Source organism: Cotesia typhae, unplaced genomic scaffold (genome assembly GCF_013202065.1).
Source record: "Cotesia typhae breed Kobodo isofemale line unplaced genomic scaffold, CoteBio_Ctyphae contig_25, whole genome shotgun sequence".
NCBI lineage: Eukaryota > Metazoa > Arthropoda > Insecta > Hymenoptera > Braconidae > Cotesia > Cotesia typhae.
Window position 1 is genome coordinate 136998 of NW_027423731.1, and position 11341 is coordinate 148338.

The 11341-nt window shown below is 28.4% G+C and overlaps 2 protein-coding genes across 2 annotated transcripts; one reads left to right on the forward strand and one right to left on the reverse strand.

The window, feature by feature from the left end:
- The first annotated feature begins 1052 nt into the window (after nucleotides 1-1052).
- Nucleotides 1053-2740, forward strand: LOC141525124 (pentatricopeptide repeat-containing protein 2, mitochondrial). Its single transcript, XM_074239477.1, has 5 exons — nucleotides 1053-1246; nucleotides 1324-1844; nucleotides 1924-2217; nucleotides 2295-2399; nucleotides 2474-2740. The coding sequence occupies exons 1-5, from the start codon at nucleotides 1165-1167 to the stop codon at nucleotides 2624-2626; spliced, it is 1155 nt and encodes a 384-aa protein (XP_074095578.1). The 5' UTR covers nucleotides 1053-1164; the 3' UTR covers nucleotides 2627-2740.
- On the reverse strand, nucleotides 2643-8459 carry LOC141525123 (superkiller complex protein 3). Its single transcript, XM_074239476.1, has 15 exons — nucleotides 8217-8459; nucleotides 8024-8107; nucleotides 7459-7794; nucleotides 6917-7287; nucleotides 6409-6827; nucleotides 5865-6335; nucleotides 5635-5792; nucleotides 5426-5561; nucleotides 4980-5347; nucleotides 4593-4912; nucleotides 4218-4514; nucleotides 3850-4110; nucleotides 3379-3762; nucleotides 3033-3303; nucleotides 2643-2951 (listed from the first exon to the last, which is right to left on the reverse strand). Exons 3-15 carry the CDS (start codon nucleotides 7782-7784, stop codon nucleotides 2804-2806), a joined length of 3930 nt encoding a protein of 1309 aa, XP_074095577.1. The 5' UTR covers nucleotides 7785-7794; nucleotides 8024-8107; nucleotides 8217-8459; the 3' UTR covers nucleotides 2643-2803.
- Nucleotides 8460-11341: the final 2882 nt, after the last annotated feature.

The window sequence follows — 11341 nt, forward strand, 5'->3', positions numbered from 1 at the left end:
ATTATTCTCTTACATTAAGTGTAACATAAATTATATTATTATTCGAATGTTGTTTTTAAATTATGTTTATTATTATTAATTATTAATTATTTTATTATATTATTCACTCAATTTAATAATAAATATTAGAAATTAATATTTAAATTTGATGTTCAATTTTAATTTTTATCACAAATTTTTCACTTAATGTTTTATTAAATTTATTTCTTTTTTTTTTTAAATATTAAATAATTAATAATAAATATTTAACGTTAATAATTTAATAATATTTAGTATGAATTATATTAAATAATAATTTTGTCATTTATATTACTAAATAATACATACAGATAGAGTTAATCTAAATTGTATTGGAGCACTTAGGAAGGTTGATGAGCACAGTTTTTTCACAAATATTTTCTAATATTAATTAGTATTGATTTAAATATTTAATTCAAATCACTTCTGATTATAACACGTGTTTTAAATGTAGAAACTCAAAGCATGTGGATAAATAATATAAATATAAATACACAGCGAACACAAGCGGCGTGCGTGCCAACATGCGCCACTAATAGAGGTTCTATTTCTGTTTTGTTGGTAGCATTTTTTCCTCAACTTAATGAGCGATTTAGTGGGCAACTTCATTTCTGTTAATTTTGTGTCACGGTGTGCGCGCGCATCGTAAAATTTCACTCTCATCAATTTTTCATAACGCGCCTAAAGAAGTATAACTTCAAAAATTGTGAAGTGACAGCTGAATTTAATGTCATAAATTTTTAGAAGCATTTTTTTATTGTAATTAATTTGTTAAAAAAATTTTTGTAATTCACAGCTGACCGCTAACTTCAGTATTATATTTTTTTCAACGATTATGAAATTTAGAGAAATTTGCCGTTGAACTATTATTATTAATGAATAATCAATCACTGTTCCATCAAATTTTAATTAAATGATAAAAAAAAAAAAAAAAAAAAAAAAAAACTATACTATTATTCCGAAATTATTAAAACCAGTAACTAATACTGAGATTTGTATGCCTTGAAGATTTGAACAAGCTCTCTCCCCTCCTCGTACTAGTACTCGTACTAGTCAAGTGTTATAACTTACTATATTACTATCTTCGTTCAATAAGAAGATATTTTAATACTTGATCACTCGATCAAATAATATACTTGTGTAATAATGGCAGGAACAATTAGATGTATTTCTAAATTTAATATAAACATATTAAATAAAGTGGTCAAGCAACAATTGATTTACAATGGTAAGAAAATAAACATAACCTAACAATATCACATGTTTTTTTTTTCGAATTCACATAAAATATATATTTGTTTTTAGGAAGCCGGGCTCTTTATGATGAAGCAAGTTTGGGTTTGGATAATTACAAGTCCACTAGGAAAATTGTTATGGAAAAATATAAAATAGGTCTTGATTCATTCAAAATTAAAATGCAAGAGTCAATCGTTGATGAAAAATCAATGATTTTCACTGAGGATTTAAAATCAACATTACATCTAGTTGAAAAAGATGACATTCAATTACTCGTTAGCATGTTGGAAAAATATAATTCTCAAAATTCCCAAGTACGTTTTGGAACATTTAAATTTGGACCTGTTGTCATGAGAACACTTTATTATTTAAATGAACCAGACGTTGCAATGGATTTATTTTTAAACTCCAAATACGATGAATTTTTTAATCAAATGTCAACCTTCATGCTGATAATGGATTTATTATATGAGAATAAAAAATACGCTGATGTACGTACTATTTACGATAAAGTAAAACAAAAATTTGTTAATGGTATCCGTCATCCCAAATTAGTAATCAACATTGTTGCCGTAGCTTGTTACAAAGAGGTAATTTGTCTTTTTTATTCCATCTATCATGTCTTCAGCGATTCACCTTTTAAATAATTTTTTTTTTATCATTCAACAGAATACTCAAGAGAGTTTGAATTATGGATTAAATATTTGTAAAGATTTAGACCACCGAGGTAGTATACCACTGAGGAAAGTAATCGCTGCGTTAGGTGCTTTAGCTCTTAATTTAAAATCGCCTGAGGTCGCACTGGAACTTGTTGCATTAAGTAGAACAGTAGATTATATATCAATTAGATGTATCAGAATAATGGCACTCGCTGATTTAGGAAGAATCGATGAAATTGTTATTGTACTGAAATCTTGTATTCAGCGAGGAATACCTGAGAAAAATGGTTTCTACACTGACATTGTAAGTTTATAACAAATAACATTATTTATGTTATAAATCAATTAAATATTTTTAAAATGATAATTTTATTTTATTAGATTTCAAGAATTCAAGAAACTATAAAACGCTTGAAAATTGGTGAAGACCATGAAATTTGTAATTTAATAAAAGTTCTTCAATCTCAGGGTTATATTACGCCTATGGTAATTTTTTGACTATTTACAAAAAAAATTGAGCTTTACTTTAATTTTTAATCTTAATCGATATTTATTTTCAGACTCTGGATGAGCATTTGACACAAAAAATTAAAACACAACCCAAAGAAAGTGAACCATCCTCAAGAAGATATCAAAATTCAAGTTGGAGTGAATCTTCAAGTGAAATAAATGACTATGAGAGACAAAGTCGACAAGGGAATACATCTTTCTAAGAAAATGACTAAGTAATTAAGATAAAAAAAAACATTTTTTTTATTGTAATTATAAACCGTGTATATGTAGTTTTTTTCTTATTAAAATAATAATAATAATTTTACAATTACAAAGTATTAGTATGAAAAAATTTGTATAATTGAGTTTTAAATATGTCGTTATTATTCATATTTACTCTAATATTTAGTTGAAATTTCTAAAATTTTTTCCTGATTTATTTGTAACCATTCATTCATTGGTTTAGAGCAGTTCCATTTTTCTCGAATAATAGATACCAATGATAATAACCATTTGAAATTCGGAATTGAATCGCTTTTTTCACACCTAGAAAAAAAATTTTATTTAATTTTGGATCGATAATTGAACGAAATATGCAATAAATAATTTTAGAACACATTTAATTACCGGGGTAACGCAGCCACAATTAAATTCGCCCAACTTTCAGCAATACCCGGAAAAGAAAATATGGTTTTTTGTACAGATCGTAATCCACATTGTTCTTTATCATTGTTTACATCAATTAATTGACCAAGCGATGATACACAGGCAACTTGTGCGACAGCAACTGTTGAATTTTTACGACCAAGGTATAACGATTTTTGTGCACAGTAACCAAAATCACTTGAATTTGTTTCCATTAAAAGCCTAACAAGACTAATCCACGAGCCAACATCATCTGAAAATATTTTATTTATTTTTAATAATGAATAACTATTTTATTTTTATGACAATATTAAAAAAATATAGAAACCTGGACGCCTGTGAATAGATTTAGAGATTATACGAATGGCTCCTGTAATATCATGATGCATAAGACATGAGTAAGCAGAAAGACGAGCAACATGATGTCTGTATTTGGGATCATCTTTGTAAATTTCAAGTTCTTTAAGAACAAGACTCGTTAAATTTAAATCATGATGAAGAAGACCAAGTGCTGCAGCAGCTAAAAGACCAGCAACAGTTGGTGGTTGTATTTCGATGCATTGGAAAAGAAGTGTTTTAACATCATCAACTTCTTGGAACATATACGCCATTGAAGCCATTGCACAGAGCACGTGTGCTTTGTCAGATCCGTCGTCTGCTAACCAATTCAAAGCTGCTTCATACGCCGCATATGATTCTTCATATCTTGCAGCTGTAAAAAACATTTGTTGAATATATATTTTTTATCACATATAAGCAGTTTTTTTTTTTCTTTTTTTTTATTCATGTTCATAAATACCTTTGAATAAAGCTAAGGCTAATTGACAGTGAGAATTAAAGCTAGCTATTTTAATACGCTGACAAACTTCAATAGCTTCGTCGAATTCTCCCATTTGAACTAAAACTCGTGCAAGATTTACTCTTACATGATCTTCTTGAGAATCTTCTTTTCCTAATTTTAAAGCAACAGAATATTCATGAGCTGCTAACTTGTACAATTTTTGCCGTTCTAATAGCAATCCTAAAGCATTTCGGCCGTAGATTACATCAGGTTCTCGCTCTAAAGTTTAAATTTTGTTTTTTATTAGTAAAAAAAAAAAAAAAATTATTATTATTATAATGATCTATCAAAAAATAACTTTAAAATATATTTTTAAAACTCATTACCGGTATACCAAGTCATGGCATCTATAGCTACTGGTATTGCGTGCATGTTTACAATCATATAATGATAAAGAGCATCCTTTTTAGCATCAGGATTTAAAATATTCATCAATACCCAATGAGAATAACCGACTGCAGCTTGAGGATGATACCCAAGTTGTATGGCGTGACGGAATAGATCCATTGCTTCTCTATTGTCTACAGATTCAGCAATTATTCCTTGGCCAATCCAACTGTTTGAATACTCGGGATCCGCACGTTGGGCTCGTGAAAATGCTTTATTCGCTTTAAAAGTTTCACCTATAATATAAATTATAATGAATCTATACTAATTTTTGTTTACCCTTTTTCAATAAAGTATAAAAGATTAATCAATACCTAAATGTAAATATAAAGTTCCTAAATTTGTCCAGGCAACTCCATTATTTGGCTCACGATCAATCGCCATAACCCAAGAATGTTGAGCTAATGCATAATTTTTTATTTCTGGCATCATACATATAACTCCAAGAATATTCCAGTGTACCCAAGTTGTTGGGCAAAGTCTAACAGCTTGTTTAGCGGCTTCAAGACTTTTTTCGGCTGTAACTTTACGATTTACCGTGCTATCATGAATAAGTTGTGACAAATAACAACATGCTAAGTCATGCCACAGTAATGACGAGTCTTTGGTAATACTCAACGCTCGACAATAAGATCTGAAATAAATTTTGAGACATTGAATAATTTTTTAATAAGAATTTGAAAATTAAAGTTTTTTCTTACCTTGCTGCAAGAGTAAAAAGTTCACTTTGGTGGATTTCAATTCGATATTTTTCGCTCATTGATTTAATTAATCCTGGAGTTACTTCAACGTAACAATATTTTTCCGGCAAAATTGCAACCCTGTAAGAAGCATCGCCAAGAAGCTTCCAAAGACACGATAAATTACTATTCTCAATGATAGCGTCCGTAATACAATCTATTGCATGTTGACAATTTCTTCTTGCACGTCCAAGTAATTGTTTACTGGCACTTTCTTTTGCAAGACCTAAACAAGTTTCTGCTAATCCTTTCAGTGCTGGTATATACCGTTGTTCTTGACTTAGAACTTGAATGAAAGCTTCTTTAGCTTCATCATGTCGACCGAGAACCTGAAATTTTTTTTTTTTTACTAATTTTTCTAATAACTACTTACTACCTAATTACTTCACTTGTAATTAAAAACTTACTAATTTAATATTAGCAAGTTGTATCATTGGATAAAGAGAACCAGGCGATAAGTCTAGGGCACGTTGATAAGATTTCAATGCCGACGTGTGTGCACCACGGGCCCAATAAGCGTCAGCAAGTGATTCCCAACAGTGACTAAATAAAAAAATTACTCGAGCTTAATTAATCGATTAAAGATTAATGATTACAAATATTTATATTATCTTACTTGTCATTGGGATCCGCTCTAATAACATATCGCAGTGATTTAATGGCTTGTTCAATTTTTCCTTGATCTAATTGCTGAAGACCTAATTGTAGCCATGCCCATTTTGGACCACCTCCTTCCTCAGTTGTTACTCTTTGAAGCATTTGCATGTTTGCTTCCTAAAATTATAATTCAGTTTTAAAACTATTCATACATTTAGTAAAATTAAAAATTTTTTTAAATGTATTTACGGTATTTTTCAAAAGTCTATAAGCTGTACTTAGACCAGAGCCAGCTTCCTCGGAATTAGGATTTATTCTTAACGCTTTTTGATAACATTTTCTTGACTTTTCAAGATCATTACCATGTTCGCGATAATAATGCCCAAGATAGACTAAACACTCCCAGTCGTTTGGATCTGCATGAATACCTTTTAAGAAGGCCATTAAGCTATGGCTATAATTGGACATCTTCCAATAAATTGTACCAAGTATTAGCCAAGCTTTGGAAGTATCCAAAACTGCTCCCAAAACATCAATAGCCTCTTCATATGATTCTCGATTTTTCAAATACAATGCACGAATTACTATTGCTTCTTGATGAGTTTCTGGATCATTTTCTAGTTCTTTCAAAAGAATAAAGGCTTCAGGAATATTTTGAAGAATTTGAACTCGAGCATATAGTAATTTTAATTTTTTCAATGAATTATTGTTTTCAAGTAACTGAAAAAATTTTGATGTAAATTATAAAATGACAAAAATAATTAAAAAAAAAAAAATAATTTCTATCATTTACCTTTTTACATTTTTCTGCGGCTTGTTCCCATTTTTTTTTACTTTCACTTCTCGCTAATGATTCAATCAATTGTAAATTCAGTTTTTCAATAATTATTTTCGAATTTTTATTTATTAGTTGCAATGATCTTTCCGCTGCATTTTCTGCTTCTGCCCAACAATGCAACTTTGAATTAACTTTACTTAATGCAATCCAAGCAAAAAGTAATTTAGAATGTAATGCTATTGCTTGATGAAGCAAGTCCCTTGATTCGATAAGATTATCCTTTAGCCAATAATGCATTGCTTTTGCAAAAATGGCCAGATAAGAATCAGAGTTAAGATCAAGTAGTGACTGATAGTATAAGTCAATCGCAATGTCTTGAACAGTTTCATAATCTTCTAAAACAATCTGTTCAGCGTAAACACGACAGATCCATTCTAAAACAATAAAAAAACATTATTATGATTTATGAACAGAATTATAATTAAAACTACGATTAAATAATTGTAATCGGTTATTTCTTTACCTAATGGATACATTTCACGAGGATATTTTAAATTCATCTGGGTTGCAGCAGAAAATAATCCAGAATAATTTTTTTCCGAAAACAATAATTTTAAATAATTTTTATAATATTCTAAATGCTTTGAAGATATGTCCTTGTCAAGTGATGAGAGTAATACATTTTTGTATAATTCGTGATATTTTGGAAGCGCATTTGTAAATTCATTTATCATTGATATTAATAGTTCATCTATTTTGTACAATTCATTTTTATCCTTATCTTTTTTTAATTCTAATATAAGAGCAATAACTTCATCAAAGATTTCATTATCATTCAAAATTATTGATAAACGTGATAGTTGATCCAAGTAATTTAAATTTTTTTGAAGGTCACTAAAAAAAAAAAAATACATTTTCACGTTATTTATCTAAAAATAAAATTTCTCTGATAGTAACTTTAACTAACTGAAAATTTCTGTTCAGTAGAATTTTTTGAAGCAAAATTGTAAATTCGTAACTACCGAATTATAAATTCTAATAAATTGATTTGATAACTGTTTTTACCTATCGAGTTTTAATAATTTACAATAAGCTGGGACAAGTTCACGCCAAGTTTCTACATTCCCAGGTTGCCCCTCATAAAATTTGACGAGTCCTCGCCAAGCTAATGGATTATCTGGCTGTAAGTCAATGGCTTTTCTGTAAGCCAAAGGTGCTTGCGATTTATACTGATCAATATCTTTCATAGCTGCACCAAGCAGTATAAGAGCCATGTAATTTTTTTTATCGATTTTTAATAATTTTTGACATTTTTTCATGGCCTCAACATATTGATGTTCATCCAAACAACTTCGGATTTCTTTTAATGCTATTTTGGATTCCTTGGACATTTTTTATGTACTGAAAAATTATTTTTTTTTTTGTTAATTTTAAAAAATCGAGTGATATTCATAACATGTTTTTAAAAAAAAAACAACATAACCATATAATTTTTTATGACACTGAAATTATCAGACATCTGATAATTCTTAAAATTATTAAAAAAAATTATTGGATGTTTGTTCAATTCAGTATCATAATTGTTGTTGTTTTTAATATTAATATTTTATATAAAAAAAACATATCTCACCGAATAATCACATCAATAAATTATTTGACGATGCAAAGAACCAGCTTTTTATTTGTATAGTTGATATTCTTTTTATTATTTGATCTATATTTTGAAAAGAAAAAAAAAGTTTAGTAAATAAACAAACCGGTTGTATAATTTACATTGAATGAATGAATAATAATATCACTGCTATACTTATGAGTATACTTACATAGTTTCTAACCTTCTTTTTTTCATTCAAAATAACATGTTACCTAATGGATGCAACAGGCTTTGCCAGGAAAAAAAAGCGAGTGTTGGTAACAAAATTATACAATAAGAGACAATAATTTATGCCTGCTCGTGTTGCTTTGGTATCGATGAAAGTTTGGATTTATGAAAATTTGTCCAAATAAATATGAAAGTTTGTAAAATTGCTGATGAATATAAATGAATAAAAGCACAAAAAAATTTACGTATAATTGTATATAAATAAAAATGATTCTATGCAAACTAGATCATCTGTTCAATTTTACAGTTGTTCAAATGACCAACTGAACAAATAAAATTCCCTATTTTTAAAAATACGTACAACTAATAATATGTTTATTTGATTTTAATTCCAAAAGTATAAATGGAAAAATGAACATAACTATAAATGAAAATTTATAAATTTACTAGTTAATAAAAAATATCATTTGAATAAATGATTAATAATACAAGTGTATAAAAAAATAAATGAAACATTCACTTAATGAACTTATGTATTTAAAAAGATAGATCCTTATGTAAAAAAACTATTATAATAATTTGAACAAATAAAATTGCGGATAAATAATGGTAATGAATAAATGTAGAAATGATTTTATGAATAAATGACATTATGATCATTAGTATTTTTGAGGTTGTTTATAAATAAACATTTGTAAATATGATGATCGGTACAAATGAAAGTTGTCTGAATGGATATTTGAATAAATGAAATTCTATCAAAATAAATCAATAAAAATGAACATCTGCATTAAAGTTAATCAGTAAAAATGAATATTTGTCCAGAAGTTAAACTGTCAAAATGAATATCGGTTAAAAAAAAGATTTCCACGAAATGTCTTATAATTTTATAAGCATGTTGCAATCTATTAAGAACGAACTTTATAACATTTCACCCTCAAAGGGCTGTATGTGGATGTTAAAAATTAAGAAAACTTAAAACTTTTAATGTATAATTTTTATTATAGGTTTAAAACGGATTTTATGAGTATAAATTTTACTCACTGAGAACAGTGCAAGGGCGTTAAATATTTAAAAAAATTAGGAAACCGGTTGACCCTAAAAGCCATCCCTGCATGGTGTTAGCGTCATAAAGTTTTGTTCTCTCGAGTGCTAGTAAGACAATGGGCGCGGCTCCCGCAATGACCAGTACAGCCGCTTCGGCGAGTTATGTTTGGCGAGTTTCAGGTGATGCTTATCAAGCTAAGTCTCGACGGCGTCAACGGTTTTCCGAACTAGCAGTTCGCCCTCTTCTACGCTGTCCACCACTCCCTGGTTCTTATAACTTTGAATTATAATTATAATAATCATCAAACAAAATTAATCACGGAATATTCAACGCCTAAATTCCAACAATCTAAAAAATTTGTAATTATTTTAATTTTTCTAAATTTTTTTCACCTTTCAAAAAAACTTTTCGGGTGGATATTTTTCAATTTTTAGATTTTTCAGTGTTTTGCTCAAAACCTCTTCAACAATAGATTGAATTGAATGGGAACTTTATTTTTTAGTTTTTATTAATTACTTAAAAAAAAAAATTTATGAAAATTTTCAAATAGTACTTTGATTTTTTTGAACTTTTTTTGGAACTTTACACGGTAAGAATTAGATTGCACTGGATATCATCCTAGATTATACTGAGTGAAAAAAAATTTCAGATAGTAGCTCGTATAATCCAGATTATAATGAGTATAATCCAGATATCACGCAGTATAATCTGGATTTTTTTAGCTACTGTCTGAAATTTTTTTTTACCACCGATATCACTGAGTATAATCTGGGATGATATTCAGTGTCATTTTGTTTTTTCCGTGTATATATGCTTTATATTAACTTTGGAACTTAATATATACTTTGTATATGCTAGTTTTATTCATTTTGAATCGGAGCTATTCAATTTTTTATTTTAAAATAATTTATTGACAATGTATATTATCAAAAAAAAAAAAAAAGTATTACATTTATACCATTAACTTAGATTAATTTATATAAGTAATTGAATTCCCTTTAAATATTCAGCCTCTCAATATATTTCATTTTCAAGAAAGAGATTATACATATAAAAATCTAGTTTAAGCCAAAAGTATGTGAACATTTCTAATCATAATTTTTTACCTCTCTTTCTATTAAAAATTTCGCTTAGAAATTTATCTTTATCAGAAAGTAATATTTACAATTTAAAGAGAGTTTACTCTTGAAGAGTACCTTACTGTTTCTATAACTCTACTTAGATTTTCTGTAACCACCCTTACTTCCAAAGTAATATTAATTGCCAAAATCAAAAAGAAATTTTTCGCGTTGATCGAAAACTTGGCGACAAATCGTTACTAGTTTAAAAATGGTCAAATCATTAGAAGTAAGTTGTATAGAAGAATTTTTAATTTTGAGCAAAAAAAATATTATCCAAGTCTATAGACTTCTTTAAATATGAACCAAAATCTAGAAAACAATTTTCACAGACACTTTGAAGTGTAGTTTAAATTTTATTATCTTGTAAACATGTTGATAGTTGTATGAATTTCTAATAAATATTCTACAACAAAAGAAAGAAATGCCGAAAATAAACCGACGGAAAGTAGAATAAAAGCGAACATAACATTTGCTACACTTATGGGTCGGTGGTAGTTTTCTTCAATATCATGTTTTTTTGCGAATTCTTCGTCTACACGTTGATCAACTTTTTTCCACCAAGATTCCGTAATTCCGGATTGCGCTAAACGCATAATCAGATTGTTTACGCGATGTCTCAAGGCCCAATTATGACGCATTGTCAGGGAAGCGTGGCTGAACTTAACAAAATTTTTTGGTGTGTACAAGTTGTATTCGGCTATCAATAAGTTCAAATTACGTTTAGCATCGACACAAGCGACAGAAGTATAATTGATATGATCAATACACTCATATTGACCAAATTTAGTTTTATTCAACAAGACCGAGTCCGTAATGTAGCTTTGAACCCCAACATGTGAGTAAATTACAGTGTAATAAGGATTTTTTAGATCTTCTAGAGTTTCGACATTTTTTCTGTACATAGGTTTCGTTAAAAAAGCCGCGAGATGTCCAGAAAAAGTTGCCTGTATGATCAGG